We start from the raw sequence: 19,128 nt of genomic DNA on the forward strand, positions 1-19,128 counted from the left end.
ACTTCCTGAACTGTTGTCAAGTTGTGTCTACGAAGCAGAGAAGAACTAGCCTCCTTTGGATTAGAAAACTTTTAGTGTGATGTCTATCAATTTGTGTCTTTGCTCCTATAGATGAAATTGCTATCTCAAGTAACTGATTCTCTTGTGGTATTAAATAAATGCAGACGTGATATGTATAACCTTTTCTCTCCTGGCTTGTACAATGCTGCCAGGAACTACCATCCATATGGGATAGCTAGCCAGTGTCGACAAAAATGATAGGCTCGTCTGTCCTAGTGATCCTTTGGTTCAGATAATGTCCTAAAATTTTGTTTCAAATTAAGAATACAGAATGGCACAAAAGGATACCAGTTAGGGAAAAATATAGCTCTGTGTGTTTTCATAATCTAAATACAGTCATCTGTCACTTAGTGATGGGAATATGTTTTGAGAAATGCATCATTAGGTGATTTTGCCATTGTGTGAACATCACAGAGTATACTCACACCAACCTAGATGGTAGAGCCCAGTGGTCCCCAAGCTTTATGGCACCAGGAACTGGTTCCATGGAAGACAGTTTTTCCATGGACCAGCAGGGGGTGGGTGGTGTTTTTGAGATGATTCAAGTGCACCATATTTATCATTAGATTCTCATAAGGAGCATGCACATGCACAGTTCACAATAGGGTTAGGGTTAGGTCTCCTATGAGAATCTAATGCCGCCTCTGACTGGTAATGGACTGGTAATGGTCCATGGCCCGGGGGTTAGGGACTCGTGGTATAGCCTGCTATATACCTAGGCTATATGGTATATGGCCTGTTGCTTGCTTCTAGGCTACAAACCTGCACAGCATGACTACACTGACTACTCTAACACAATGATAAGTATTTGTGTATCTAAACTAGAAAAGGTACAGTGAAAAAAAAAAGTATATCTGTTATAGGGCAGTCCATTATAATCTTATGGGACTATCATTGAATAGTGGTCCATCGCTGACCAAAATGTTATGTGGCACACAACTATAGGTAAGTTTAGTGTATAGCCTTTAGAATGCTTGTGCAAATCTTTTAAATTTTTCACTTACATTGCTTGAGACTGTGCTAATGGTGAGAGTTATTTTCCATTTCGGATATTTTCTTTAAATGTTGGTAACTTGTGTTCTTTTTTTTTTTTTTTGAGACAGAGTCTTGCTCTGTTGCCCAGGCTGGAGTGCAGTGGCACAATCTCGGCTCACTGCTGCCTCTTCCTCCTGGGTTCAAGCAATTGCCCTGCTTCAGCCTCCCCAGTAGCTGGGTTCACAGGCATGCCCTGCCACACCCAGCTAATTTTTTTTGTCATTGTTTGTTTTTGAGACAGAGTTTTGCTCTTGTTGCCCAGGCTGTAGTGTAATGGTGCAATTCTGGCTCACTGCAACCTCCACCTCTGGGGTTCAAGCGATTCTTCTGCCTCAGTCTCCCAAGTAGCTGGGGTTACAGGCATCTGCCACCATGCCCAACTAATTTTTTATATTTAGTAGAGACGGGGTTTCACCATGTTGGTCAGGCTGGTCTCGAACTCCTAACCTCAGGTGATCCAACCGACTCAGCTTTGCAAAGTGCTGGGATTACAGGCATGAGCCACCATGCCCTGCCATGTATAATAACTGCATACTAATAACACCCCGAGGGCCAGGTATAGTTTGATCTTCAGTTTCCTCTCTGGATTTGTGTGACTTTGGAATAAGCTATATAACTTACCTTCTTTCCTTTTCTTTTCTCTTCTTTCTTTCTTTTCTTTTTTTTTTTTTTTTGAGACAGGGTCTTGCTCTGTCACCCAGGCTGAGTGCAGTGGCACAATCATGGCTCACTGCGGCCTTGGCAAACAGACAAATTTCATATCTGTTTACTTCATTTGCTCCTCCAGCAATTCCCAAGGATTGGCAGGTAGGGCAGATATACTTGATAGGGAAATTCAGGCTCATCAACTCTTAGTGACTTGCCCAAGACCTAAAGCTAGAGTGAGAGGACTAGATTCCTTCTTTAACTCTTCAGCTGTGCTGCCTTAGTTAAGACCTTAGGTATGTCCTTGTGCTCATGTTTCTCACCAGCCAAGGGATCTGCTTTTCTACTTACAGATTGTTGCCACTGCCAAAGGTGCTGTGACTGGGGCAAAAGATGCTGTGACGACTACTGTGACTGGGGCCAAGGATTCTGTGGCCAGCACGATCACAGGGGTGATGGACAAGACCAAAGGGGCGGTGACTGGCAGTGTGGAGAAGACCAAGTCTGTGGTCAGTGGCAGCATTAACACAGTCTTGGGGAGTCGGATGATGCAGCTCGTGAGCAGTGGCGTAGAAAATGCACTCACCAAATCAGAGCTGTTGGTAGAACAGTACCTCCCTCTCACTGAGGAAGAACTAGGTAACTGGAATTTTATCTTGAAATACTGTTTTATATTAAATCTTTCTTAAACAGCTTCATCAACATATACTCTCATCTTTAGTCTAAATTTACACAGTTGTGCAAGCATCACCGCAATCCAGCTTTAGAACACTTCTGCTACCCCAAAAGATCCTCATGCCTGTTTGCAGTTAGTCCTTTTTAATTTAATTTAATTTTATAGAGATGGGATCTCACTATGTTGCCCAGGCTGATCTCGAACTCCTGGGCTCAAACGATCCACCTGCCTTGACCTCCCAAAGTGCTGGGATTACAGATGTGAGCAACCACTAATCTTTTTGCCTCTATAGATTTTCCTTCCTAAAGCAATCATAAAGTTCACATTGAATCGTACGTAGTAAGTTTTGAAACTTTAGCAAAAATTGGCCTTGAAAAATATTTTCTGTAAATGGATAGTCTTTAATGGATTGCTTTATAAAATCCTCATTACAAAGAATCATCATTAGGTAATGTGTGCCAGGTACCATGCCACTCAAGTTCACTCTAGGCTGGGCGCAATGGTGCATGCATGCCTACAATCCCAGCACTTTGGGAGGCTAAGACAGGCAGATCGCTTGAGTTCAGGAGTTTGAGATTAGCCTGGGCAACATGGCGAAACCCTAAAAAACACAAAAATTAGTTGGGCATGGTGGCTTGTTCCTAGAGTCCTAGCTACTTGGGAGGCTGAGGTGAGAGGATCAGTTGAGCCCGGGAGGTTGAGGCTGCAGTGAGCCAAAATTGCGCCACTGTACTCCAGCCTGGGCAACAGAGCAAGACCCTGTTTCCAAAAAAAAAAAAAAAAAAAGCAGTTTACTCTAGTGGGAGAAACGTGTAGATGCATGCAGTGTGTATCAGGTACAGTAATATGTTCAGAGTAGTCAAGTCCAGCAGCAGACGTGAGCAGTCTTGGAAAAATGACTGCATGATTGCTAAGTGATTGGGTAGAAGTAAGAAAGTCAAGACCCAGGTTAGAGTCCAGGCCTTATCACTTGTCACTGTGATCCCTTAAGTTTTTTTGTCTCTTATTTCTAACTTCAGAAAAAGAAGCAAAAAAAGTTGAAGGATTTGATCTGGTTCAGAAGCCAAGTTATTATGTTAGACTGGGATCCCTGTCTACCAAGCTTCGCTCCCGTGCCTACCAGCAGGCTCTCAGCAGGGTTAAAGAAGCTAAGCAAAAAAGCCAAGAGACCATTTCTCAGCTCCATTCTACTGTTCACCTGGTGAGTACAACTTTATTTTAAGGTATCTGAAGTGGGTTCATTTATCTCTAGGCCCAAGAATTACATGTAATCACAAAATCCAAGAATTTCACTCTTAGTTGACGAACAACCCAATAGAAAACTGGACAAAGAATATGAAGACAGCTCACAGAAAAAGGAAGTATAACTAGCTGAAATATAGGAAGCAATGCTAATCTCGCTCTGAGGGGTCAAATACTGACATCTCTCTTGTCCTGCCACATGGGAAATGTGGCTGTTGGCAATGGTGTAGAGAAAGAACCACACTTGTGCAGCTCCTGCTCTAAGGGACTGATTTAAGGGACAGTTTTAGTAAAGTTACAAACATACCTACACTTGGAGCTGTTTTACTTTTTTATCTTACAGATGTGTATATTTGTTTAAAGTTGCAAGAGACTATAACAATGCACATCCACTAACGGGACTAATTAAATTGATATATCACAATAGACTACTGTGTAGCCATTAAAGGTTTCCACGTTAAAGAACAGTATGTACCATTCTGTACTGCCATAAGAAAACCATTTCTTAGAAGGGGAAATAGGTGGTTGGCAACAGGGAAGAGGAAGGTCAAATTCCTTTCTGTTTTGTAATTCTAACTTATCCTTTACTGATGTACACATTAAATTTTAGTTGCTGGCTGGGCGTGGTGGCTCATGCCTATAATCCCAGCACTTTAGGAGGGCAAGGTGGTTGGATCACCTGAGGTCAGGAGTTCAAGACCAGCCTGGCCAACATGGTGAAATCCTGTCTCTACTAAAAATACAAAAATTAGCTGGGCATGGTGGCATATGCCTGGAATCCCAGCTACTCGGTAGGCTAAGGCACGAGATGGAGGTTCAGTGAGCTGTGATCATGCCACTACACTTCAGCCTGGGTGACAGAGTGAGACTCTCAAAAAAACTTTTTTTTAGTTTTTTAGTTGCTTTACCTGTGCTAAACTGGAGGTAAATGTGGAGTCAGTTATTTAATAGTTAAATAGAGGCAGTAAAGAGCTACTACTGCTTGATTAATTTACACATATTGATAATAAATAATAATGATAGCAGGAATAGATCTTATTCAACTCCAGGAAATTCTTAGTTTTTATGTTGTCTGATTTACATCATACATCTGCAAACAGGCTAACGTGAATATCTGACTTGTGTGTTCCTTTGTCTTGTTTCAATGTGTCTAGATTGAATTTGCCAGGAAGAATGTGTATAGTGCCAATCAGAAAATTCAGGATGCTCAGGATAAGCTCTACCTCGCATGGGTGGAGTGGAAAAGGAGCATTGGATACGATGATACTGATGAGTCCCACTGTGCTGAGGTAAGATGACTGGGATGGTCATTTGCTGGTTTCTGAAGAAGTTCTTATCAGACTTTTCATTGCAATTTTTCCATACTATGTCTTAGAATACTCTTCCCTATCAAAAGGTTGAACAATACCATGTACATAGGTGGCTAGTTATGTGGCAGAAAGCAAAACTAGGCAGGGAATAATTTTATCTAACAACCTATGAGTATACGTATGCCCCAAGTGAGATACAACTAAATGAGAAACACAGGCCTTGCCCTCATAATGGGTAAAGACTAACAGGGGATACAGCCGGCCATGCTGTCCTATTGTGCCTTTTTAATGCTCCTTGCAGAAGAGGGCTATCTCATAGGCAGTACGCTCAGAGTAGCCAAGTCCGGTTGTTGCTTAACAGCATAAATACAGGCACTATTGGCCGGGCACGGTGGCTCACGCCTGTAATCCCCACACTTTGGGAGGCCGAGGCAGGTAGATCACAAGGTCAGGAGATCGAGACCATCCTGGCCAACATGGTGAAACCCTGTCTCTACTAAAAAAAAAAAAAAAAAAAAAAATGAGCCAGGCATGGTGGCACGTGCCTGTAGTCCCAGCTACTCGGGTGGCTGAGGCAGGAGAATAGCTTGAACCTGGGAGGCAGAGGTTGCCATGAGCCGAGATCATGTCACTGCACTCCAGCCTGGGCAACAGAGTAAGACTCTGTCTCAAAAAAAAAAAAAAGAAAAGAAAATATATGGGAAGACTATCTCAGGCAGCCTTGGAGTGGGGGTGGTTGAGTCACATTGCTTTCTGGAAGAGATGAATGGTAAGCTGAGAACTAATGGGTGAATAAACTAGATGAAAGGGCAATAAGGTGACCAAGGTTCCAGAGGGAAGACATAGCATCTTGGCTGGGTGCAATGGCTCACACCTGTAATCTCAGCACTTTGGGAGGCCAAGGCAGGCAGATCACTTGAGCCCAGGAATTCAGGACCAGCCTGGGCAACTGTGAAACCTCATCTCTACAAAAAAATACAAAAATTAGCAGGGTGTGGTGGTGTGCACCTGTAGTCCTAGTTGCTCGAGAGTCTGAGGTGGGAGGATCACCTAATTCCGAGAGGTTGGGGCTGCAGTGAGCCATGATTGTGCCAGTGCCCTCCAGCCTGGGCAACAGACTGAGACCGTCTCAGAAAGAAAGAAAGAAAAGAAAAGAAAGAAAAAATAAATAAAGAAAGAAAGAAAGAAAAAGGAAGGAGGAAGGGAGGAAGGAAGGGAAAAGAAATATCCTCTTATAGAAAGTGGTTCTTTGTGTCCCAAAAGCTCTGAAGTCAATATGAACTGTTCGTTCATGTCTTGTCATTTTATTTGAGGAGGGAATATATACATTACACTATTAACATGAAGTATATTTCCATTCTTTTGGGTCTCCCCTACCTAATATGTTTCTTCAGTTTAAGATGATGAACTTTGGAGACTCAGGCACTAGTTCGAATCCCTACCCAGCTGTTTTCCAGTTGTTAACTGAAGCCATCTACTTAAACTCTAAGCTTATATTCATATCTATGAAATGTGTATAATACTGCTGCACTCAGCGTTGTAATGAGGATTTTTAAAAGCCAAAGAATCCACATATGTGGTGGACACATAACCAGCTTACTGTCATTGAACTAACTTATACATAGCACTGTTGGATCCACTGCTAATTTTAAGTTTTATTTTTAGCACATTGAGTCACGTACTCTTGCAATTGCCCGCAACCTGACTCAACAGCTCCAGACCACGTGCCACACCCTCCTGTCCAACATCCAAGGTGTACCGCAGAACATCCAAGATCAGGCCAAGCACGTGGGGGTGATGGCAGGCGACATCTACTCAGTGTTCCGCAATGCTGCCTCCTTTAAAGAAGTGTCTGACGGCCTCCTCACTTCTAGCAAGGGGCAGCTGCAGAAAATGAAGGAATCTTTAGATGACATGATGGATTATCTTGTTAACAACACGCCCCTCAACTGGCTGGTAGGTCCCTTTTATCCTCAGCTGACTGAGTCTCAGAATGCTCAGGACCAAGGTGCAGAGATGGACAAAAGCAGCCAGGAGACCCAGCGATTTGAGCACAAAACTCATTAAACCTGCCCCTATCACTAGTGCATGCTGTGGCCAGACAGATGATACCTTTTGTTATGTTGAAATTAACTTGCTAGGCAACCCTAAATTGGGAAGCAAGTAGCTAGTATAAAGGCCCTCAATTGTAGTTGTTTCCAGCTGAATTAAGAGCTTTAAAGTTTCTGGCATTAGCAGATGATTTCTGTTCACCTGGTAAGAAAAGAATGATAGGCTTATCAGAGCCTATAGCCAGAACTCAGAAAAAATTCAAATGCACTTATGTTCTCATTCTATGGCCATTGTGTTGCCTCTGTTACTGTTTGTATTGAATAAAAACATCTTCATGTGGGCTGGGGTAGAAACTGGTGTCTGCTCTGGTATGATCTGAAAAGGCCTTTTCACTGCTTTATCTCATGATGCTTGCTTGTAAAACTTGATTTTAGTTTTTCATTTCTCAAATAGGAATACTACCTTTGAATTCAATAAAATTCACTGCAGGATAGACCAGTTTCATGCTGTTTGTTCCATATGCTTTGTGTGTTGCTTTCATAGAGCTGCTTAACCTGCATGACAGAGTTATTATACATACATGAATTTCAACTGGCCTGTTGGGGAGTTTGGCAGAATGAGAACATTGGAAGGCTAATGTTAAAAATGGGATGCTTGGCCAGGTGCGGTGGCTCACGCCTGTAATCCCAGCACTTTGGGAGGCCGAGGCGGGCGGATCACGAGGTCAGGAAATCGAGACCATCCTGGCAAACACGGTGAAACCCCGTCTCTACTAAAAATACAAAAAATTAGCTGAGCACAGTGGCGGGCGCCTGTAGTCCCAGATACTCGGAAGGCTGAGGCAGGAGAATGGTGTGAACCGGGAGGCGGAGCTTGCAGTGAGCTGAGATAGCGCCACTGCACTCTGGCCTGGGCGAAAGAGCAAGACTCCGTCTCAAAAAAAAAAAAAAAAAAGAAAAGAAAATAGGATGCTTGATAACAGACTAAAAAAAATTGGATGCTTGATAACAGATTTAAAAAAAAGGATGCTTGATAACAGATTTAAAAGAAATTAAAAGCTAATGTGCATATTCAAATTTTACTAGGTGACAGTTGGCCCTCTTTGTTTGCCAACTTACTGGACCCCTGTGAGTGGGTTTTTAAACCAGTGAAAGGACCTAGTCATGTCTGACTACCTCACTGAAAAGGAATCAGAGCTGAAAGGAAGTGAGTGATTGTTTAAATCAGCATCATGTAAAGGCATTGGGCATTTCTTGCCAGGGAACCAGTTAAAGCGTGAGTCCTAAAGGGAGATTCTTCAGTGTCCAGCCTCAGCTGGACTTAACTTACTGTGTTGTCATTTTGGGAAAAAGTCACTAACCTCAGTTGTTGTTGGGGAGATACGTATAGAAGACCATGTGAGACTGATTAGAAGTAAAAAGACTTTAAGCCCCCTGTAGAAAAAGGTTCTTCTTACCTCCTGCCTATGGTATCCAGACTTCTAGTCCATTCAACATTGGTTATTTACGAACTATCCTGAATCTCCTTGTCACACAGATGCAATATGTCAAACTAGTTTTTAAAAGCGAGTCTCAGAACTTGTGAAATAGGCCAGGTGCTGTGGCTCATACCTGTAATCCCAGCACTTTGGGAGGCCGAGGCAGGCAGATCACCTGAGGTCAGGGATTCGACACCAGCCTGACCAACAACGTGAAACCCTTTCTCTACAAAAAATACAAAAATTAGCCTGGTCTGGTGGTGCGCGCCTATAATCCCAGCTACTTGGAGGCTGGGGAAGGAGAATCCCCTGCGTCTGGGAGGTGGAGGCTGCAGTGAGCCAAGATTGCGCCACTGCACTCCAACCTGAGCAATAGAGTGAGACTCTGTCTCAAAAAAAAAAAAAAAACCAGTGTGAAATAGAGCTACGTGTTTCTGGCTGTCCCTGCTAAAAGGTAAGCAGGGCTGTCCTCAGCAGAACTGGGAAGTCTAACTCAAATTAGTCTCTTTCTATCCTGGTTCACCCCTTTCTCTCCATGAAAACAAGGAAGCGGCACATAACTTTACATGTTCCTTTGGTGTGAATGAGTCTATTAAAGTTTTTTATCGACCAGGCATGGTGACTCCTGCCTGTAATCCCAGCACTTTGGGAGGCCGAGGTGGACAGATCACTTGAGGTCAGGAGTTTGAGACCAGCCTGGCCAACAGGGCGAAACCCAGTCTCTACTAAAAACACAAAAATTAAGCCAAGTGTGGTAGCTCACGCCTGTAATCCCAGCACATTGGGAGGCCGAGGCTGGCGGATCACGAGTTCAGGAGAGGCCAACAGTGGCCAGCCTGGCCAACATGGTAAACCTTGTCTCTACTAAAAATACAAAAATTAGCTGGGCATGTGGCGTGTACCTGTAATCCCAGCTCCTCGGGAGGCTGAGGCAGGAGAATCGTTTGAACCCAGGAGGTGGAGGTTGCAGTGAGATGAGATTGCGCCATTGCACTCCAGCCTGTCCGGCGACAGGGCGAGACTCCATCTCACAAAACAAAACCAACAACAACAACAAAAAAAACCCCACAAAAATTAGCCGGGCATGGCTGTATGCACCTGTAATCCCAGCTACTTGGGGGCTGAGGCACAAGAATCCCCTGAACCAGGCAGGTGGAGGTTGCAGTGAGCCGAGATCGTGCCACTGCACTCCTGCCTGGGCGACAGACCCTCTCTCAAAAAAAAAAAAAAAAAAAAAAGATTTTTATCAAGTTACAAATTTTTTCTTCTCATTGTAACTCCAGAAATCAGTGAACAGGTGAGTTGAGTTGGAGGGTAGGTAGGAAATCCCTAGGATTTGTTTTGCAGGTAAGGAGCTTCTGGTTTCTGGGAAGGATGGACTTTTGTGATTTATGGGTTTCCAGGACAGAGCCTAGTCACTCACTTGCCTTCCTGTTCCCAGTGACTGGCATTTTCTAGGCCTCTACCTCTTAATTTTTTTTTTTTTTTTTGAGGCAGAGTCTTGCTCTGTTGCCCAGGCTGGAGTGCGATGGTGTGGTCTCAGCTCACTGCAACCTCCGCCTCCCAGGTTCAAGCTATTCTCTTGCCCTCAGCCTCCTAAGTACAGGCGTGCACCACCACGCCTGGCTAGTTTTTGTCTTTTTAGTAGAGATGGGGTTTCACTACATTGGCCAGGCTGGTCTCGAACTCCTGACCTCAAGTGATCTGCCCGCTTCAGCCTCCCAAAATGCTGGGATTACAGGCGTGAGCCACCACGCCCGGCTACACATGCTTTCTTATCCTGAACATACACCTTTGTGTTTCCCTATTATAAGAGTTACAGTGTGTTACTTAAGTTAGTACAAATTAAAAAAAAAAAAGAATTGTAGTCCTTACTGAATAGCTTATGAAAAGGAGAGAGGTCTCAAAGCTCTTCTTCCTGCGCAGGGGCAGAATAAAATGTAGAACATCCTTAGCTTCTAGAAGAGCACCAGCAGCCCTTGCTTTTTGCTGTGAGCTGTGCACATTGGTCATGGTTTTGCTGTCTTTGTGTTTCAAGTTTGTGTCTACATGCATTTCATTCATTTGTCAACATGTCTCAGGATTTGTGGTGTTCTGGCATTTTTTTTTTTTTTTTTGAGATGGGCTCTTGCTCTATTGCTCAGGCAATAGTGCAGTGGTGTGATTGGCTCACTGCAAGCTTCGCCTCCCAGGCTCAATCGATTCTCCCTCCTCAGTGTCCTGAATATCTGGGACCATAGGCATGCACAATCACACCTGGCTAATTTTTGTGTTTTTGTAAAGATGGGGTTTCACCATGTTGCCCAGGCTGGTCTCAAACTCCTGAGCTCAAATGGTCCACTCACCTCGGCCTGCCAAAGTGCTGGGATTCCAGGCATGAGCTACTGAACCTGGCCTGTGTTCTCACATCTTGCAGCTTCATTGTTGCATAAACTGGCAGAAAATTTTGGTTTTACAGACTTTTTTTCCTCCAGAAAACAGTTCTTTTGAGGGAAAATACTGACTAAGGCTAGCATAGTATGTAACCATGGCAGGTTCGTAACCATTTGACCGCATGAAACCTGGCATGGAGTGCCTCAGGGAGTGTTCAAGAATGTTTTTTCCTTTGCCTGTAATGATAACATAGTCTTTCTAGTTTGTCCTACGCAAAAATGCAAAGGAACATGATGCATTGGCCATTAATCTCCGAGCCTTAGTTTTCTCATCTCTTAAGTTAATGTTGCCTCAACAGATGGAAGTGAGTGTTGAGGATGGGGATGTGTTTTTTTAATTTGCACTAGAGGCATGGGGACATCATCTGTGCGACAGTGACATGTAGTATCTTTAACTTGGCAGTTCAAGGTGTGAGTATATAATACCAGCTCATGGTTAGGAAAATATATCCACTTTGATAAGGCAGTTATAGGTATTAAAGAACTAATGAAACTGGGCCTAGTGGTATGCACCTATAGTCTCAGTTTCTCAGGTGGCTGGGACAGGAAGATTGCTCAAGCCCAGGAGTTCAAGGCTGCGGAAAAAAAACAACTAATGAAGTGAAAAGGAAAAAGCTAAAATTTGGTTTATATAAGATATAGGGCTACAGGTCAGCTTAAGCCAAAGACTTGTTTTATAGTATCTTTCTTGGTTACCTTTTGAGATTCTGATGCTACCCCGCTCCCTCCACCCCAAAATGAACTTCTTTAGAACTGAACTTCTAACTTTAGTTTTAGAAATTATTAACTCCTGAAACAAAAAATGGCGTCAATTTGACCCTCACTGGGCTAGTCCCAGGTCATATTTTTAGGACTGGTGAGGGTTAAGGACTTCTAACTAACCATCCTAAACTGAGAGTCAGGAATAGAGTGCTCAGAAGGAAAAGACTGAATTAGAAAATTATACTCTCAGTTGGTGGTGAGAGGCAGGCAGCCTATACTTCGTTGAATTTGACAGATGAAACTGCTGATTAACACAGTACATCTTTAATTGTAAAAATTGCCCAGGTGCGGTGGCTCATGCCTGTAATCCTAGCACTTTGGGAGGCCGAGTCGGCAGATCACTTGAGGCCAGGAGTTCAATGGCAGCCTGGCCAACATGGTGAAACCTCGTCTTTACTAAAGATACAAAAATTAGCTGGGCATTGTGGCTCGCTCCTGTAATTCAAGCTACTGAGTCATGAGAATTGCTTGAATCTGGGAGGCGAAGGTTGCAGTGAGCCAAGATGGCACCACTGCACTCCAGCTTGGGTGACAGAGCCAGACTCCGTCTCAAAAAAAAAAAATTGTTAAGATTGTCAGTAAGATGACTAAGTGAAGTGATAGGAAGGCAGTCAAGGGGAAAATGTTTGCAGTGGGAGGTAGACAGAATTGCCTGAGATTCTTCTCGTTTTTCTTGCTTAAACTGGGCCTGCAGATTAGAGATATAATATGAAATATAATATAATGAAAGGCTTTGAATCTCACAAGGGAGCCTAGTCTTGATACATAATATACTTTCTAGGTTTTTAGCTGGTACGGATTTTATGAAAGTGCCATTTGAGAGTGCCATATAAAAGATCGTAGAGCTGGCCGGGCATGGTAGCTCATGCCTGTAATCCCAGCAGTTTGGGAGGCCACGGTGGGAACTCCTGAGGTCAGGAGTTCAAGACCAGCCTTGCCAACATGGTGAAATCCCATCTCTACTAAAAATACAAAAATTAGCCGGGTGTGGTGGCATACGACTGTAATACCAGGTACTTGGGTGGCTGAGGCAGGAGAATCTCTTGAACCTGGGAGGTGGAGGTTGTAGTGAACCGAGTTCGCACCACTGCACTCCAGCCTGGGTGACAATGAGACTCCATCCCAAAACAAACAAACAAAACAAAAAGAAATCCAATGTCAAATTTTCCATTTTTTCAATTTTTAAGTGTACAATTATGTGGCATTAAGCACATTCACAATGTTATACAACCATCACCGTTATATTCATCTTAAGCACAAATTCTGTACCCGTTAAACAATAACTCCAGGCCAGGTGCAGTGGCTCACGCATGTAATCCCAACATTTTGGGAAGCCAAGGAGGGTGGATCACTTGAGGTCAGGAGTTCGAGACCAGCCTGGCCAACATGGTGAAACCCCATCTCTACTAAAAAATACAAAAATTAGCCGGGCATGGTTGCAGCGCACGCCTGTAATCCCAGTTACTCAGGAAACTGAGGTAGGAGAATCAGTTGAACCTGGGAGGCTGAGGTTGCAGATAGCTGAGATTACGCCACTGCACTCCAACCTGGGGGACAGAGTGAAACTCCATCTAAAACAAAACAAAAAAACCCACAATAACACCCCAATGTCCCTCTTTCCTTCTATTTTTTGAGGGATTTTTTTCTTCCTGTAGACAGAGTCTTGCTGTTACCCAGGCTAGAGTGCAGTGGTGCAATCTTGGCTCACTGCAACTTCTGCCTCCTGGGTTCAAGTGATTCTCCTGCCTCAGCCTCCCGAGTAGCTGGGATTACAGTCATTTGCCACTATACCTGGCTAATTTTTGTATTATTAGTAGAGACGGGGTTTCACCATGTTGGCCAGGCTGGTCTCGAACTCCTGACCTCATGATCCACCTGCCAAAGTGTTGGGATTACAGACGTGAGCCACCACGCCCAGTCTTTTTGAGGGATTTTTGTTGCTCTTAGCTCTTTTTCCTCTGTTAGGTAATCAGCTACATTTTTTCCCTCCACTATCAAGATTCTAGCCTTTGGTAATATATGTTATTAATTTTTTTTTCTTTCTTTCTTTCTTTTTTTTTTTTTTCAGACAGAGTCTCACTCTGTCGCCCAGGCTGGAGTGGCAGTGAACCTCGGCTTACTGCTCCCGGATTCAAGTGATTCTCCTGCCTCAGCCCCCTGAGTAGCTGGGACTACAGGGGCATGCCACCACGCCTGGCTAACTTTTTTTATTTTTAGTAGAGACAGCGTTCCACCGTGTTAGCCAGGATGGTCTCGATCTCCCAACCTTGTGATCCTCCCATCTCGGCCTCCCAAAGTGCTGGGATTACAGGCGTGAGCCATTGCAGCTGGCCTTAATTTTCTTGTTTTAATCTGTTGTTTGCTAAAAAACATTACCTAGCTTATCGAAATTGTATGTAAAATAAAATTTGATAGAGTTTCTTGTCCCTAAAGGCTTTCCTGTGCAGGGAAGAGGTAGGGTTTTGTGATGGCTGTTTCAACCATAAAAAGACCTTTTGTTTCCTCAGTTGCTAAACATTTGCCTAGACACTTGCTTATGGAAAAGTGGGGTATTATTGTTTTTAAGAAAGTAATAGATTAATAGTTGAATAACAAGAAATGCTTTATATCTGGTATTTTTTAAAAAAGCCTCATTGACTAGGTTCCACCACTAGTTAGTTTCCTTTTTAAAAGGTTTCCTTAGTGCTTTTATAGTATGAGGGAATTGCAGGAATAAGACCACAAACATCTTTTCAAAAAGCACAGCTATGGACAAAGCAAGGTTCACCTACATGCACTAAAGTCTCCATGAGCTCAGATAGACCTGACAACTCACTTCATCAGTGTTTGTTTCAATATCCGAGATTCTTCTTTTACAGGTGTTTGATTTCACCACCATAGACTTGACATCTGAGAGTGATGAAATTCCAGATATTATAGCTTTGGAAGAGGAGAACGGATCAAATCATTCACATGCTAATGGCCCTGTCCTCTCAGGGCAAAATGTTGAATAACTAACAACAATAAAATACCCCTTTTGGTTGAATACGCAATTTGTATTACATTAAACTTCCTGTTTTTATTCCTGTGACTTTGAAGAGTGTTAATCTATTTTTTGGCTACATTGGTCTTAATTACAATGACACTCTAATATAAACTTTTGTAAGAGATTCTAGTTCTGTGTCATGTATCATTTAATATAAGTATTTAAAGTTTAATTGCTGAAATACTTATAATGAAAATTGGGCTGTATAATCTTGACTTCATGATTTTTTTTCCCGCTGGTATAGTGAACATTTGTTGTCTTTTGGTCTCCCATGATTCATTCATGCTTCTTTTGAAGGTCTCAGTGGGTATAGTGGTCAAGGTTTTTGCTTTCCCTTAGCCTAGTGGTGGTCATGTGACTAAAAGCAGGTCACCTGGAAGGAAGCATAGCATGATGGGTAAGGGCTCAGACTCTGGGTTGTAATCTGGCTCTGCTACTTACTGTGTGACCTTTAGCAAGTTACTTAATTTCTCTATGCCTCATTTTTTTCATCAGTAAAACAGGAATAGGGCTTGGTTTGCTATGAAGATTAAATAGTTAACATTTGTGAAAAGCATAGAGCAGTGCCTGGCACAGAGCAGCATTAAGTATTAGTTGCCTATAATCCCAGCACTTTGGGAGGCCAAGGTGGGTGGATCACTTGAGGTCAGGAGTTTGAAACCAGCCTGGCCAACATGGTGAAACCCTGTCTTTACTAAAAATACAAAAAAAAAAAAAAAAAAAAAAAAAAAAAAAATTAGCCGGGCTATGGTGGCACAGGCCTGTAATCCCAGCTACTCGGGAGGCTGAGGCAGGAGAATCGCTTGAACCCAGGAGACAGAGGTTGCAGTGAGCCAAGATCACACCACCGTGCTCCAGTTTGGGTGGCAGAGTGAGACTCCATCTCAAAAAAAAAAAAAAAAAAAGTATTAGTTAAGGGAGTAAACTGTAGAAGCAATCCAGGGGCAGTGGCTCATACTTACAATCCCAGCACTTTGGGAGGCCAAGGTGGGAGAATCACTTGAGCCCAGGAGTTCCAGACCAGTGTGGGCAATATGGTAAGACCTTCTCTCTATAACAAAAAACCTTAAAAAATTAGGCTGGGCACGGTGGCTCACGTCTGTAATCCCAACACTTTGGGAGGCCAAGGCGGGCAGATCACTTGAGGTCAGGAGCTCCAGACCAGCCTGGCCATCATGGTGAAACCCTGTCTCTACTAAAAATACAAAAATTTGTCAGGTGTGTTGGTGGACGCCTGTAATCCCAGCTACTCAGGAGGCTGAGACGGAAGAATACCAGCCTAGCCTGGAATTCCTGGCCTCAAGTGATCCTCCTGCCTCGGCCTCCTAAAGTGCTGGGATTACAGGCATGAGCCACTGCGCCTAGCTGCCAAATCTTAGAATGAGGCCTAGTGAGTAAGAACTAAACTCTGATCTTTTTTCTTTCTTGTCCAAATTCCTATCTACAGAACTTGGGGAGTCACGTCCTGCAAGCCATAAAAATCTTATCAGATGGGTTTTGTTGAAGCCTATATAACCCAGCTTACTTTCCAACCTGACTGGCATAACATCACATGACAGATAAAGAAGGAAATAAAAATATTTTTTCCCAAAATATGTTTCTTTGTTATATTTTGCAACGGTCCTGCAAAGTTGTCACTTATGGGGAGAAATCTACATCTGTAAAGAAGCTGGCTGGTGGCTCACGCCTGTAATCTCAGCACTTTGGGACACCGAGGCCGGCAGATCACCTGAGGTCTGGAGTTCCAGACCAGCCTGGCCAACACGGTGAAAACCCGTCTCTACTAAAAATACAAAAATTAGCTGGGCATGGTGGCACATGCCTGTGATCCCAGCTACTTGGGAGGCCGAGGCAGGAGAATTACTTGAACCAGGAGGCAGACGTTGCACTGAGCACCACTGCACTCCAGCCTGGGCGATAGAGTGAGACTCCGTCTCATAAATAAATAAGTAGATCTTTCCCCTGGCAGGCCCTCCCAATCCTGAAGAGATTAACTGAGAATCCAATACTTGCTCTGTCACCCAGGCTGGAGTACAGTGACGTGGCATGTGATCTCAGCTCACTGCAACCTCTGCCTCCCGGGTTCAAGCGATTCTCCTGCCTCAGCCTCCCGAGTAGCGGGGACTACAGGCATCTGCCACCATGCCTGGCTAATTTTTGTCTTTTTAGTAGAGATGGGGTTTCACCATGTTGGCTAGGTTGGTCTTGAACTCTTGACCTCAGGTGATCTGCCTGCCTTGGCCTCTCAAAATGCTGGATTACAGGTGTGAGCCACTGCGTCTAGCCTAACTTTTTTTTTCTGAGACAGGGCCTTGCTCTCTTGCCCAGGCTGGCATGCAGTGGCATGATGTGGGCTCACTGAAACCTCTGCCTCCTGGGCTGAAGCAATCCACAGCCTCAGCCTCCCAAAGTGTTGGGATTATAGGTGTGAGCCACCACATCCAGCTTCTAGTACTTTTGGGTGGCCACCTATGAGACTTCATACTAACCCTGGTGTCCACAACCACTTATCTTGACCTAGAAGCTTTTCTATGGATTCCACGTCTTTAGATAGTAGCTTGACTCTAAACCAATGGCAATCAGAAAATCTTTTTTTTTTGTTGTTGTTGTTTTGAGACAGAGTCTCACCCAGTCGCCCAGGCTGGAGTTCAGTGGTGTGATCTCGGCTCACTGCAACCTCGGCCTCTCGGGTTCAAGCAATTTTCCTGCCTCAGCCTCCTGAGTAGCTGGGATTACAGGTGCACACCACCATGCCAGGCTAATGTTTGTATTTTTAGTAGAGAAGGGCTTTCACCATGTTGGCCAGGCTGGTCTCAAACTCCTGACCTGAAGTGATCCATCTGCCTCGGCCTCCCAAAGTGTAGGGATTACAGGTGTGAGCCATCACATCCGCCCCAATCAGAAAATCTTTGAGTCCACCTATGACCTGAACCCACCACTTTGAGTTGCCTCACCTTTCTGTACAGAACCAATGTATACCTCACGTGTATTGATTGATGTCTTATGTCTCCCTAAAACTGTATAAAGCAAAGCTATAGCCCCACCATCTTGGGCACATGTTCTCAGGAACTCTTGAGATTGTGCCTCAGGCCATGGTCACTCATATTTGGCTCAGAATAAACCTCTTTAAATATTCTGTTAGAGGAACCCCTGCTTACCAGACTTCTGATTTAATAAAACATGACTAGAGTGACTCCATCTTAAAGTAGCTAGGCACTTACAAGGCTCCTATAAAATTAATGCTTCTGGTCTAAAAATAGCCACATTCTAAGCTGGCCACCAATTATAATTACAGAATATTTATGGCCATACAGGACATCTCCCACTAAGCCTGCAGAATGTCCAGATGTTCTAAAAAGCAGCCCACTTTACTTAAAGATGACGTTAATGAGCAAGCTTAGGTTGAAAGATTAATGGTCTCTGAAAGCACAATAGCCCTACCTTTAGTGAGCACATCTGCGCATTCCAAGTTTAATCACAGCTCTTTATAGTTTCTCACAAGCAGAGACAGTAACAAAGGACCTTGTGTTCCCCCGCCTGCTTTCTGAGGTTGCTCCGCTCTTCAACGGAGTAGTTTCCAATAAACTTGCTTCCTTCCTTGTGTTCTGTGATTCACCTCAAATTATTTCCCGCACAAGATCCAAGAACCTTCTCCTTGGGTCTGGATCAGGACTCTGTTTTTTCCAGCAACAATTTTACAGAGTTTGACTCTTTTTGTCGACAGGAGTCAGAGATTTTTTTTTGTGGCTGTTCTTTTGCTTTGAGAAGAGTCTTGCTCTGTCACTAGGCTGAAGTGCAGTCGTGCAATCACAGCTTACTGCAGCCTCAGCCTCCCAGGGCCCACGTGATTTTCCCACCTCAGCCTTCTGAGCAGCTGTACCACAGGCGTGCACCACCAGAATGGAGTCAGAGATCTTAGAGATGACCTCTACAATGAAAAGCTATGGGTGATAGCATCAACTTCAAAAGGTGGTTTTAGGCTGGGCACAGTGGCTCATTCCTTGGGAGGTCAAGGTGGGCAGATCGCTTGAGCCCAGGAGTTCAAGCCCAGCCTGGGCAACTTGGTGGCTTTTCTCTCTCTCTCTTCTCTTTTTTTTTTTTTTGAGACAGAGTCTCACTTTGTCACCCAGGCTGGAATGCAGCAGAAGAATCTTGGCTCACTGCAATGTCTGCCTCCTGGGTTCAAGCGATTCTTCTGCCTCAGCCTCCCGAGTAGCTGAGCTGGGATTACAGGCATGCGCTACCACGCCCGGCTAATTTTGTATTTTTAGTAGAGACGGGGTTTCTCCATGTTGGTCAGGCTGGTCTCGAACTCCCCACCTCAGGTGATCTGCCCACCTTGGCCTCCCAAAGTGCTGGGATTATAGGCGTGAGCCACTGTGCCCCGCCTCTCTCTTTTTTATTAAGGTGGT

The 19,128-nt window shown here is 44.0% G+C and overlaps 1 protein-coding gene across 15 annotated transcripts in view; it reads left to right on the forward strand.

Annotated features, from left to right (window-relative positions):
- The window catches only part of PLIN2 (perilipin 2), a 123,817-nt gene extending 107,508 nt beyond the window's left edge, over positions 1–16,309 (forward strand). For 9 of the 15 annotated variants that reach the window (XM_063650508.1, XM_063650509.1, XM_063650505.1 and 6 more), the window contains 5 exons: positions 2,094–2,379; positions 3,436–3,617; positions 4,813–4,947; positions 6,634–6,924; positions 14,550–14,845. In XM_063650508.1, coding sequence (XP_063506578.1) covers positions 2,094–2,379; positions 3,436–3,617; positions 4,813–4,947; positions 6,634–6,924; positions 14,550–14,684 — 1,029 coding nt within the window. In that variant the 3' untranslated portion in view covers positions 14,685–14,845. Of the gene's footprint in view, positions 1–2,093; positions 2,380–3,435; positions 3,618–4,812; positions 4,948–6,633; positions 7,522–14,549; positions 14,846–16,163 lie in introns of those variants that run through there. The other 6 variants (XM_063650513.1, XM_063650512.1, XM_054502091.2 and 3 more) reach the window with 2 other exon arrangements.
- The last annotated feature ends 2,819 nt before the right edge of the window (positions 16,310–19,128 follow it).

Source organism: Pongo pygmaeus, chromosome 13 (assembly GCF_028885625.2).
Source record: "Pongo pygmaeus isolate AG05252 chromosome 13, NHGRI_mPonPyg2-v2.0_pri, whole genome shotgun sequence".
NCBI lineage: Eukaryota > Metazoa > Chordata > Mammalia > Primates > Hominidae > Pongo > Pongo pygmaeus.